General features: G+C 38.7%; 1 protein-coding gene and 2 non-coding genes across 4 annotated transcripts; all 3 read left to right on the top strand.

Moving 5' to 3' along the window:
• The first annotated feature begins 676 nt into the window (after positions 1–676).
• Positions 677–749, top strand: trnav-cac. The gene has a single exon. It is a non-coding gene; the product is annotated as a tRNA-Val (tRNA).
• A 3,428-nt stretch (positions 750–4,177) lies between these two features.
• trnav-aac lies at positions 4,178–4,250 on the top strand. Its single transcript has one exon. It is a non-coding gene; the product is annotated as a tRNA-Val (tRNA).
• Positions 4,251–5,575: 1,325 nt separating this feature from the next.
• On the top strand, positions 5,576–13,203 carry mat2b (methionine adenosyltransferase II, beta). 2 transcript variants are annotated; one of them, XM_036587753.1, is made up of 7 exons: positions 5,576–5,702; positions 7,882–8,076; positions 8,226–8,340; positions 8,547–8,693; positions 9,558–9,751; positions 11,496–11,609; positions 12,271–13,203. In XM_036587753.1, the coding sequence occupies exons 1-7, from the start codon at positions 5,673–5,675 to the stop codon at positions 12,445–12,447; spliced, it is 972 nt and encodes a 323-aa protein (XP_036443646.1). In that variant the 5' UTR covers positions 5,576–5,672; the 3' UTR covers positions 12,448–13,203. The 2 variants fall into 2 exon arrangements, with proteins under 2 accessions (XP_036443646.1, XP_036443645.1); XM_036587752.1 differs by lacking the exon at positions 5,576–5,702 and adding an exon at positions 6,381–6,690.
• The last annotated feature ends 82 nt before the right edge of the window (positions 13,204–13,285 follow it).

Genomic DNA, 13,285 nt, shown 5'->3' with positions numbered 1-13,285 from the left:
TGCCAGGAATGTTGTACAGGTGGCAGGTGGCGTGAGGGTAATCATCAGCTGCGTTTAAGGAGCACTGTGGGCAAACATTAGATTTTTTTTTTTGTTTTGTTTACGGATAGGTGCAACGTGTGAATTGGGAAATTGTTCATAAAGTTGTACCAATATAGGAAGTGTTTCTTCAGTAAAACATATAAATTCAACAGAAGTATCACTGAAGTAGCTAAAAAGAGAGGTATCATACCTGCTTTTGCCTCTTCTTATAGTACTTGAAACTAGCTTTTCAAGTCCTGATTTAAAAATCTTTACATATTTCAGAAATGTTGATATGGGTAATCTAAAAGTAGTAGTGATATCTCAAAAGGTAAAATTAATTAAAATAATAAAATATAGTAAAAACAGTGATGAATTGTATTTGAGTGTGTTTATGTACTGTGCCTGCTCATGATCAATATGTGAAGCTCTACAGTAGCTGTTACTTTATTACACACTCACTGAGGATTACAGTGTGGATTGCAGGTAGGATTAATTTAGGGGGGTGACTATTGTAGTGCTTTACAGGATAATCATAAGTGCACAATACACAGCACACATTTAGATATATATATATATATATACACTTTAGACACGATCACACCGTTCAGTCAGCTGTTATAGAGGCCATGCGGAGGCGCTGTGTTTCAGCCAGGTTTCCGTAGTGTAGTGGTTATCACGTTCGCCTCACACGCGAAAGGTCCCCGGTTCGAAACCGGGCGGAAACACGGTGTGCTTTTCTCTTTTTTGATATCAATTCATCCTGAAGAACTTAAACGACTCAAAGAGTAAGAATGTCTCACTTTAAGCAAAAAATGAGCCATTAATGAACTTTCTTACTATTTTTTGTAATAATAAACCACTTTATATTTTAACACCAAGAGTACATTTTAATTATTTTAAGTAAATAATCTTTTATCTTAACGGCAAGAGCAACAATCACCTTGCAGGAGTCCAAGATGTCATAAAACAAGGGTGTTTACACCAAAATCCGTTACCTCTGTTACTTATTCAGAGTCATTAAACAAATAAAATATTACTACATGAATGAGAGAACAAATACATCAGCAGAAATAAAACATTTAAAATGAACTTATGGACACTTATGGAAGTAAACATTAACAGCACTGAAACATTAAGTGACGAGATTTACATTAAGCCACAACTCAACTAACCAAAGTGAAACAGATTATTAGAGGCCGATCACACCAAAGGGCTTCAGGCCACTAGGGGAAGACATTCTCAGCATGACAAAAAAAAAATAATAATAACATGAGAAGACCTACAAATAACAGATGTGGCTGACTAATTAAAGGAAAAATCTAAATAAATGTGTCCAGAAATTTGACAAGTGCAGATACTTCTAGACAGGTGTACTGCATCATTCACAGTTTCACTGGGAAATCATTTATCAACAGTTTTTTTTTTTTGTGGAACACAGTCACTAAAGTAGCTTTTTATCATTTAAGAAATATTGCAAAAGTTCAGCCTTTTCTACCTCAGACTGATTTAGAGAAACTTGTTTAACACTGTTGCATTTGTTAAGATAAGATAATCCTTTATTAGTCTTGCTGCAACAGGCTGCCACTCATAGAATCCATCCTGGATTCTATACATATTCAATTCAATATATATATTCTATATATTGTTACAAGCAGAGCTGTAAATTAACAATTTTAATACACACCAGAAATCTTACCACGCTGTAGACTTTGTGAAACTGACCGTGTCAGGCATAAAGTCTATTTTGTGGGTTCGTATAGAAATCCAGGAATAATAACCGTCATTAATGTAGCACAGTAAACTGTTAATATCTGTCGATCACTTTTTCCCCCAAGTGGTTTTCAACTGCAGTCCTGTACATCGAGTTTCCGTAGTGTAGTGGTTATCACGTTCGCCTCACACGCGAAAGGTCCCCGGGCGGAAACACATGTTATACTTTTCTCCTGTTTAGTAATCTTTGAGAACTGAAACATGGAGAACAGCAAAGAGAAAAATGTGTTGCCAATTCAATGATCACACTTGCAAAGCAAACAACATCATATCAGCACCCTGACAAACCTATTAAAAGGAGATTTTAAAGTTTAAAAAAAAAGTGAAACAATATCTCAGTGTAAATGAATGTTAATTATGCATTGAGAGGTTGTCATCCTAACTAACCTTAGTTTTAATTAACGTTAACTGCACAAAACTCATACAAAACATGCAGACCCGGTTGCAAGGATACAGACAGAAGCAGCTGGAGGAGTCTTTCGAAAAAGCTTCAATCTATTTAATTTAAAACAAGTAAAAACAAAGACAGCTTTCTTTATTCTATCACATATTGTGCTAACCAGGAGAGAGTAGCTGGTTAGCATTAGCTTAGTTAGCATGCTGCCTCACCACAGAACAGGTTTGATTCTGACTAACAAAAGTTACACTGACATAAGCTTAGATGATGACGACTCGAATCTGAGGAAGCCAAGCTGCTGGTATAGAGGGTTAGAAAGCCGAAATTAAACCTGTTCTCTCGTGAGCAGAGCTGTACCCTGCTGGGCTATGCTAATGCTGGTGTAGTTAGTCAGCTACAGGCCACTGCAGGACAGGCTCTGTTTCAGTAACTGATGCTCAAATAAACACCTGTTCTAGTTCATCCCAAAGGTGTTAGATGGGGTTGAGGTCAGGGCTCTGTGTGGGCCAGGCAAGTTCTTCCGCACCAAACTCACCCAGCCATGCCTTTATGGACCTTGCTGTGAGCACTGGGCACCAGTCATACTGATACAGAAAAGACTCTTCCCCAAACTTTTCCCACAAAGTTGGAAACATTTTGAGCAGTTGTCCAAAATGTCTTGGTATGCTGAAGATTTCCCTTCACTGGAACTAAGGGACCCAGGTCAACCCCTGAAAAACAAGACCATTGAATTACCCCTCCTCCACCAAACTTTACACTTGGTACAATGCAGTCAGGCTGGTAATGTTCTCCTGGCATTCGCCAAACCCAGACTCGTCCATCAGACTGCCAGATTGGGAAGCATGATTTGTCACTCAAGAGAACACATTTCTACTGCTCCAGAGTCCAGTGGCGATGTTCTATACACCACTTTCCCCCTTGGCATTGTGAATTTTGATCTTAGGCTTGTGCGCAGCTGCTCGGCCATGGAAACCCATTTCATGAAGCTCCTAATATGCAGTTTTTTTGCTGATGTTGCTTCCAGAGTCAATATGGAACTTGTTAGTGAGTGATTCAACAGAGGATAGGCCCTGTGACCTTCAGCACTCAGTGGCCCCACTCTGTGAGTTTGCGTGGTTTACCACTTCATGGCTGAGCTGTTGTTGTTCCTAGGTGCTTCCATTTCACGATAAAAGCACTTACAGTTAACAGGGGCAGATCTAACAGAACAGAAATGTCACAAACTGACTTGTGGCAGAGGTGGCAATCCACGACAGTGCCATGTTCAAAGTCACTGAGTTCATCAGTATGACTCATTCTGCTGCCAGTGTTTGTCTATTGAGATTGCAAGGCCATGTGCCTAATTTTATCTACTTGTTAGCAATGGGTGTGGCTGAAACACTTTAACAGTTAGGAGTGTCCATATAGTGCAGTTGGAGAGTCTATGATGAGAAGCACAGAAGCTCTTCTGGTGTCTCGTGGTTCCCCAAAATCTTACTAACCTTACTAAGTCACTTTTTTAATATTTTCCTTTAATTTGTCACCAGCTGTGTATCTATACTCAAATATGATAATGAGTAGATAAAATGTTAGGATGTTCTATCTGATGGTATGCTATATGTTCTTCTCTGTAATGTGTGCAGTATATGATGGCATTGGATTGTAAAAACTTTGGGACTTTACAAGTAAGACGACAGATAACTGTAGAGCTGCAAGAGTATTACATGCAGGCATATTATTACAGAAGTATAATACCACACTACAGAAATCTAACAGTTTCTTACAGTATTTCTACACGTCTTTGTAAAGAATCCCAGGAAAAATGTAATATAGAAAATAAGAAATAGCTGATTACTAATTTTTAATAAAAATACATGCTCCAGAAATACCAGACTTTCCATGTTGTTTTCCTGTGTTGTGGATACATATGCAAATCTCAAAATAACTCTACGTACACTGAATGAGGTCGTCACCCCAACCTGTCTGCAGTGAGAACGGTTTTCAACTGTTTCCGTAGTGTAGTGGTTATCACGTTCGCCTAACACGCGAAAGGTCCTCGGTTCGAAACCGGGCGGAAACATCCTTTATTTTCGAAAGACGATAGACGCTGACTGTTCATCTTTTGAGTCTCTAGCATTAATTTCTGTTTTATAAAGAACTATAGACATTTGGTAGTTACCATGAGCATGCTTCAGATTTTGGTGGTAGTTTCCAGACATCAGATCTCCATGTGTTGCACTGGTCTATAAACAGGCTCAGAGCTGAGGAAATATCTTTTGAAAGAATGGTGCTCCACTAGATAGCAGCATATATTGGTCAACTGGCTTGACAAGGTTGTCACCCCAGCAGTGCTGGCTGTATGCCACTGCTGGTCAACCCTGACCACCCAGGTTATCTAACTAGATTTTTAATGTCCACAGTCTTTTAGTGAGAGAAAGAAAATGAATGGCTAGGCCTAATATATAATGATTTAGTTGAGAATGTTGTTGCTGACATTGTGCAAGACTGGTTACAGCTGTACAACCAGCTTTCTTTATGATATTACTGTTAAAACGATTTACTAAGTAATTTACAAAAGATAACAAAAGAAATTAAATAAAAAATTGGACTGTAAGTGTAAAAATGAGCAATGAAAAAAGCCATTTTGGCCAACACTCTGCTTAACCACCAGTGGGCTGCCTGGAAAACGCTGAGAAAAAGCCAGTAGGCCGCCAGCTTTTCCGTCAGTGGGCCAACAGTGGCCTGCTGTCCTCTGGCTATCTAATAGGCTTAGCTTTTCTGCTGTTTTGGGTCTGTTCACCAGCACTTTAGATTTGAAAACTGTCGAATTTCCCAGAAAGTAGCATATATCAGTCTGCTGGCTTGATCTGGTCATCACCTCGCTGTCTGTATGCCACTGTCTGTCCACCCTTGGACCACCCACATTATTGTACATGCAAGGTCTAATTAGTGTTCTGATTTTAGATTCACAGAGCCTTTTATTTTGGAAAACGAACAAAGACAAAACATTACAAACTGCTGAGAGAAAAAAAAATGACTAGGTCTAATACAAAATGACTTGGTTGAGAATGTTGCTGCTGACATTGTGCTAGATTGGTTACAGCCGCATAACCGACTTTATTTATGATATTGCTGTTAAAATTACATACTAAACTAATTTACAAAAGGGCCAACACATGGCAGTTGTGCCACATGCCCTTTGGCACATATGGTACGGTTTTGAGTCGCTTAGGCAGTGTTCAGTGATACTTTCTAATAGTATAATCACAGATCTCCCCAAGTACATTACTGAAAATACAATACAAAAATAATATTTTTAAGATCAACTAATCTGTACAGCTCTGCGTTAATCTTACGCCAGTTTGCCCGACGAATGAACGGGTGGGACTCTTATTTTGAAATGAATGAGCTGCAACAGAAGCCAACCGGCTAAAAAATCTTTCAGCAAGGCTTCAGTCGAGTGACTGATGCGTTAGACGTCTCGTAAACGTATCGTAAAATCATGCCCGGATTTGAGTATGGTGATTTTGAGGTAAATTCTTGATGTTTTAAAGTAGAATGAACTAACTTCTGCCATAAATGCAGCTTACGGTGTTCGGCTCTCTTTGTGTAGGTAATGCTACTCTTTGGTTGGTCGGACAGACAGCTGAGCTGAGCTGAGCTGAGACAGTAAACTGGGATTTAGCCACACGTCTCACACGTCTCGCTATCTGAGTAAAGTGCATTTAGTAGCTCTGTGTCCTTGCATTGTGTTTTAAACAGCAAATAAGTAGTTGTTCACTTGGAGGTCGCATAAAAGGCAGAACTAAACATTAGTGAGTGAGTTGTTGTGGCTGGTAACTAGTAGGGCAGCGGTATGTAATGTAAACAATCGAGTTTATTTAGCTGGCTAACATGTTGCTTTTTACATTTACTGAGAGTCGCTTTAAAGATTACTTAATTTGTTGAAAAGTTTATAAAGTTTATTGTCGAACAGCTTTTTGTCCTTTTGACTTCACTGCTCTTTAAATCGATTATAAATACAAATGTACAGAAATATAATTTGTTCTGCTGCTCTCTAGGTATTGAAAACTGGCACAGGTTGAATTTTCTTTTCAAGAATGAATGAATGAATGCAATGTATATAGCTCATGTAACTATGTAAACACGTTCGTACTGCGTATAAGAGTGCCGCGATGATGTGCTAGAATCGCTGCTTGTGTACGCCTGCGCTGTCTGCGCAAATCCAGTCCGGATTCTCTGGTTGTGAAAACGGCTGCGTGTGTGTGTGTTTGTGTGTGACTGTGAAAGTTTGGCTGGCGCAGGTGTGTGTGTTCTGGCTGTGATGTCGTGTGTACTCTTTATGTGGACGGGACTCACCCAACTGGTGTGAAGAAGGTCCCGGAATTGAGTGGCGCGCTGTGCATAGTCGTCGTCGTTGTTGTTGCGGGGTATGATAGAGCGAGAGCCATACTGACATGAGTGAGAGAGAGAAAGAGCTAAAGATACATTTTAGCCCCGGTCATGTAGAGCTTGTGCAGGTAAGGCCTCCAGCTTTTGCTTCTGCAAAAACCTCCTGCTCTCTGTCTTTGTCAGCTTACCTGCCAGTGTAGCGGAGTTCTTTGGAAGCCTGGTCGTTTAACTGTGGATTATAATGGGCAATTAAACGTAAGGAGTCGATGAGCTCCAGTATTTGTAAAGCTTCATCATTTTGTAGAGCTTGAATGAGGAGCTGACTTCCTGACACTGTGTTTTAGATGCACCTCATTGGAGGGTCTGAAGTGTGATGTTTACACTATGCAAGAGTGTGAAAGTTGGTATTTATAGTGCTGCTCAGACCACATCCTGTTGTATTCATTGGCCATTATGGCATGTAAAGCAGCTGTGAAATTTAGATTTCCAAACCTGAATGAGTGGTATTTTTTATTTATTTGTTTATCTTTAACAGTTCTTGTGGTTGTAATCTGATAATCCATTGAAAGCCTTTCTGATTCCCTCTAAGACACAAGTAAAGAGAAACGCCTTTAATGAAGCCAGTTATGTAAGAATTTAAAAATGTGTAAGCTCCAGGGATGCACCGATGTGGGATTTGTGGGCTGATGCCAGTATCCAATATTTTTCATGTACATGTCTCCAGATGCTGAAACATGACCGTCTATAAAATATAGCAGCTGTGACTAAGTCTACCTGGATTAGCGTTACAGAGAAATGTAACACTTATTTATTTATTATTAAGCGCGGTAAAATGCAGATATTTTTGCCCAGTAATCCAGCGTCGCCTAAATATTCAGCTCTTCTGGAGTTAAATAAATATGTCATCAAATATCGGTTTGAAATATCAAATCTGAACATCTGTCTGATGCCACTTGTTTTCTTAAAGCAGTAATCTGCCAGTATATGATTCTGATGTAAAAGTGAATCCCTTATAAACTCACTATTCTGGAGTTTGATGGATCAGCTATGTACAAAGTTTTTGTCACAAATGCAAGTAGAGACTAACCTGCTTGGAAATGTGTTCTTCTTGTGTTAGAACTAAAAACTTACCAAATCAGAGGTTTAACCGTGTTTTATACTGGATACTAAACTGTACTTCATGTAGCAGTTATTTCTCCAGTAATGTGCAGGAGCTGTTTTACTTGATTACAATCACCTGACATTTATTTTTAGAAGAATCAACTGATTGTTCGAGGATTCTTGACAAATCTGCTCCTCTAATATCTGACCTTCCACAGGAGGATGTCTACACCCCATACAGGCGTGTGCTTGTGACGGGTGCGACTGGTCTTCTGGGGCGCACGGTCTACAAGGAGTTCCAGAACAACGACTGGGATGCATTGGGCTGTGGTTACAACCGGGCTCGACCTCGCTTCCTCAGATGTAACCTGCTGGACGAAGATGCTGTGCGGGCGGTCATTCACGACTTTCAGGTGCTTACTGTCCCCAAAGTGGCAGCGTATAGCCTAAAGTCTCCACAGCGTTTGCCACTAACATTGGTGCTTTCTGCTGCCTGCAGTCAATCATCTTCCCTTTAATGTAATGTTGCTGTCTCATTGTCTTTGTTTCGTTGTGGACTCAGCCTCATGCGATCGTGCACTGTGCTGCTGAGAGGAGGCCAGATGTGGTGGAGCATCACACGGAGGCAGCCTTGAACCTGAACGTACATGCATGTGCTACTCTGGCAAAAGAAGCAGGTTAGTCCAGTGTAAAGCAAAACAGGCAGTAAGACATGGGGGTATGGAAATTGAAATAGAAATGTGGTCAAAAATGTTTTATCCACATTTTTACAAACATAGCTTGTTGAGTAGATTTGTTTCCAAGTTGTTGCTTATTCAGTTCTTGTAACGCTGTTTTTTCTGATTAATTTGTTGTTTGTACTCTTTTAACATTGTATATGTAGCTGGCATCTTCCTGCTGTACATTAGTACTGATTATGTATTTGATGGACGCAATCCTCCATATGGAGAAAATGATGCACCAAATCCATTAAACATGTATGGGAAGTCCAAACTTGAAGGAGAACGAGAGATCCTCAGACATTGTCCAGGTATAAGAATTCCCTGACCTCTTACTTCTTTTGTTTTACTCATCTTGTGTTTCCTGTTTCTCCCCTGCATTGAGTAAACCCATCTCCTCCATTATGGTTTAATTCCTTAAACCCTACAGACCTAATATGGGTCCAAAGTTTTTCACTCTCAGAACCACTTAATTTAGGGCACAACGCCTTTTATCTTTGGCTTACTATACAGTTATTAAACATAATTACTATTTAGTAATAAAGTAGTAGTATTTACTATCCAGTAAATACTATGATTTATTCAGTAACTACTATGAAACTCTTATGTGAGTTATGTACAGTGTTCCTAAAAAGTATTTGGATAATATTTAAAGAGGCATAAAGTTAATTATGTCAGGAAACAAGTCAAACCAAGTGCCATTTATTTTAAGCAGACCATTCCAAGAATGACATTTTCTTTTTGGCAAAGTATTCTTTGAAAAGTTGGTTAATGTATTTCAGATTGTTATTATTTGAGCAGTTTCTTTGCAGACTGTTGCAGGTTTGCATCCAAAATGTTTTTGTACAGTTCTGAGTTTATGATCACATCAGTGAAAACAAGCTCAGCAACACCACTATAAGATAAACAGCCCCACACTTTGAGATTTCCACTTCTGTTCTTTACAGTACTCCTAGTGCAGTCTGGTTGGAATTCCTGAAGAACTTTGAAGTAACCTGAAGAACTTCACTATAGTTTAGCAGTGGTTAAATCTTTGAAGTGTCTAAATACTTTCTGGTGTTGCTGTAGTTATGAAAGTGAGGAACAGATGTGTGGGCCACATACAGGCATGCCTTAAGCATTAAGATGCATTAAGTCCTTACTTCAAAATATCTCCAAATTTTTCCTGTTTTCAGGTGCTGCAGTACTTCGGGTCCCCATTCTGTATGGCGAGGTGGAGAAGGTTGAGGAGAGTGCAGTAACGGTGCTGTGGGACCGTGTTCAGGAAGGGGCTGAGAGCTGCACTATAGACCACTGCCAGCAGCGCTTCCCCACCTACACCAAAGATGTGGCACGTGTCTGTAGGAACATGGCTGAGAGGGCTCTTCAGGTGACCCACTTGCTTCACTGCAGTTCCCAGTGTGGAGGTTTTACTTTGGTGCTAGTCAAGATTAGGACCTGACCAATATCAGCATTTTGTCACAGACACCATTAACAATTTTAAAGAGATACAAATTCAGATAAACAGTAATGTAGACAGATATTATTTTTTGGTTAAAAAAATTGTGATAAATTTGTGAAACTTCATCACATAAAAATAAATTTGTGAAACTGATAAATCTGTGAAACTTTTATATCGGCTGATTTTATTGGACAAACAATAGATCAGTAAGGCCCCCTCTAGATCCATGCTTGTCCATTTTTTTTTTCTAATTTGATTGGAGGAAGCTGAGCTGGAGGAAAAATTAAACTATTCAGACAGAGCTCTAATTCTAATCTGTATGGAAACAACTGGTGCTGATTCACATATTAGCAGTAGGCTTAAATACAACCCCTGTTTTACGAAAGTGAAGGCACAAAAACATGCCACTAACAGCCCAGACGTCGACCCCTGGAAAATCTGATTACTTGCATCCATTTTTTTAATTTTTCATGTGCTATGTTTGCACATAGAAGATATTCTTGGTGCACCAGGAAAGTGCTGAACCAGTCACTGGCATATTTTACCACTTGCAGATTGCATTCTTCTCATGTTCTGATGTGTAAAAGGAAAGGAAAGTGCCAACCAGCTGTAAAAGAATTAAAACTGATCAATGTTTTATTCGTACTGCTTCCATACTGACCATCTTGTTAATTTGTTAATCTGTGGAATGTGTAATAATTTTATATTGACTGTATACATGATTTATATTTGTTGGAACTGCATTCACTCTATGGTAATCACATGATGAAAATAATGCTACTGAATTAGTGAAATTGAAAATAATAATTCTGACAAAGCTTATTTTGTCAATTTGGACTAATATATGTGTGTGTGTGTGTATATATATATGTGTATGTATGTGTGTGTGTGTGTGTGTGTGTGTGTGTGTGTGTATATATATATATATATGTATATGTGTGTGTGTGTGTGCGCATAAGTTTTAGATGTGAGAAAATTAGATTTAAAAAGCTATTTATCTGGGCAGTAAGCATCTGTTTGCTCAGAAAAACACTGATATTAGAATAAATTCAAGTAACAAATACAGTATGTGGTGATTCTATGTTAGTTTGTTTGTTTACCCATTTCCAAACCTGCCCTCATGGCAACCTTGTATTATCTGTAGTTATCATCCAGTACTTGATGTGGCTAAATCAGTATTTCCTTATTTTATTATGTAAAATCAGGTGTGCTGGTGATTTAACAAATCCATGTGATGGCTGGGCCTTCCCTCACAAGATATCAACTACTTTTTGTCTATACACACTTTCATACTTAAGTTTGTCCTCCAAGCTTTGATTTTCTAAGCGAACATAAGTTCACATTCTCTACAGAGGACACACTTCTGCAATTTGTAATGCACTGATTATTTGCTGAATTTAACATATTTTGGAAAAAAACATATATTTTTATATTTTTAAAATTTTATATTTTATGTTTTGTTTTTTCCAATACATTGAACTTAAAAGCAGAAAAATGTTTGACTTGACCATGGGTATTTAAACTTCTGCATACAGTTGTGTGTGTGTGTGTGTGTGTGTGTGTGTGTGTGTGTGTGTATGTATGTATGTATGTAGAAATGGCAACTTGGCAACTTGTTTGTGCTGTGCTGGTCTGAACTCACTTTTGTTTATGTGCTTATGTTGCATGGTAGGACCCATCCATGCGTGGGATCTTCCATTATTCTGGGAAAGAGCAGATGACTAAATATGAGATGGCCTGTGCCATTGCAGATGCGTTTAACCTGCCCAGCAGTCATCTCATACCGGTGAGTCACAGTCTACAGTTCATATGGCATAGAGCATGCAAATAACACTGTGAATTTGCAAAGTTCTGAGAAAGACATATTTCAGGTATTCGGTTTGTTCTTGTCATGTTGCTTTAAAAAAGAAACAGTAAAATCAAAACATTGTCTGAGGATCTGGAGACGCTAAGGATCAAGTCTGTTGAATAGGAGCTGTGTGATGTGTGTTGCATAACTAATACTATTTGCTCAATGCATGTAGTATCATGATTTTTTCAATGTTTTTATAAATGTTAATTGTGAATAATGTCCCACAACCTGTCTGACCATAGATAGTATGCAATCAAAGATGTTAACTTCCTAGATTCTAATTTTTCAGTATCACAGACACATTACTAGTGATTTTGGGGCAGGGTTAGACAAAACCTCAGATTATTTTGGAAACAAGCTGTGTTTTGGAAACACTCTTAACAGCTTCCATTATAATGGTGCCTAAAAAGTCAGTGAGTAATAGGTGAACATTTTTTCAGCAACTTTTTCCTTTACTTTCTTCCAATATCTGGTGCATACTGCACATGTTCTGTTTGTTTTTCACTGGATGTACCAGTTTTTAGGTAATTAATCTGTGTGTGTGTGTGTGTGTGTGTGTGTGTGTGTGTGTGTGTGTGTGTGTGTGTGTGTGTAGCTGACAGAGCAACCTGCTGGAGCCGGGGCTCAGAGGCCGCAGAATGCGCAGTTGGAGTGCTCTCGTCTGGAGCTGCTTGGTTTAAGTGTTGACCCCACTCCCTTCAAAACCGCTATAAGAGACAGTCTCTGGCCCTTCCTCCACGACAAACGCTGGAGACAGACCGTCTTTCATTGAGCGAGCACACATTCCTGATTATAGCCTAACATAGGGCTTCTTTGTTACACATGGAACAGCTTTGTTTGATATGTGAGTTAATTTATCACATACATATAGCATTTTACCACCTTTTCTTTTATATTTGCATATTGCACTGTAGGTAATGGAGTCTTTGCTCAGTCTTTGATGATGATAATGCTTTGTCTCTGTATTACAATGACTCATTAACAGTATTCTACTCTATAGAATTATAAGATGCTGGTTGTGTGTGAAATTGCTAAATATGCCTCTGAATGTTAGTATCTCATATAAACAACTTGCCTATAGAGAAGAATGCAGCACATCGCAAAGAGTCGTACATTATGTTTAGCTGATTAGCTTTCGCTTCTGTAGAAACAAGACAATCAAGTGTGATTGTCTTCCATTGTCATATAACAAATTACTAGCAAAACATAACAGATTGAATGAGGAAAGAAACTAAAATGATTAGCCTCAAAATCACTTTCCTTGTTGTCCCTTTGTTTCACACTAACCAAATATGGATACACTGCTTATTAGAGTTCAAGTCAAAAAGTGTCTCTGGAACTTTGTTTTGGTTTTGGGTTTTGATTTTCGTTAATGCACATGAGACGGTACACAGTGAAGCACAGATGAAGTTTTTTTAGTCATTTGATGACCTTTTGAACGTTTTTTTTTGTTTGTTTTGATCACTGGACCACATTGTTGTAAATAAATGTCCTGCTGAAATAAACATGGAGCATGATGCAACCACAACAGACCCTCTGGTGACACGTTATACAGTTAGGGAGCCATAGGGAAACGTTAGCTTCCTCACTTTAACATTAAAGATCAAAAT

This window comes from Colossoma macropomum, unplaced genomic scaffold (genome assembly GCF_904425465.1).
Source record: "Colossoma macropomum unplaced genomic scaffold, Colossoma_macropomum, whole genome shotgun sequence".
In the NCBI taxonomy this organism is placed as follows: domain Eukaryota; kingdom Metazoa; phylum Chordata; class Actinopteri; order Characiformes; family Serrasalmidae; genus Colossoma; species Colossoma macropomum.
Note: the sequence above shows the minus strand (reverse complement) of the source record. Positions and strands in the feature narration are given on the sequence as shown.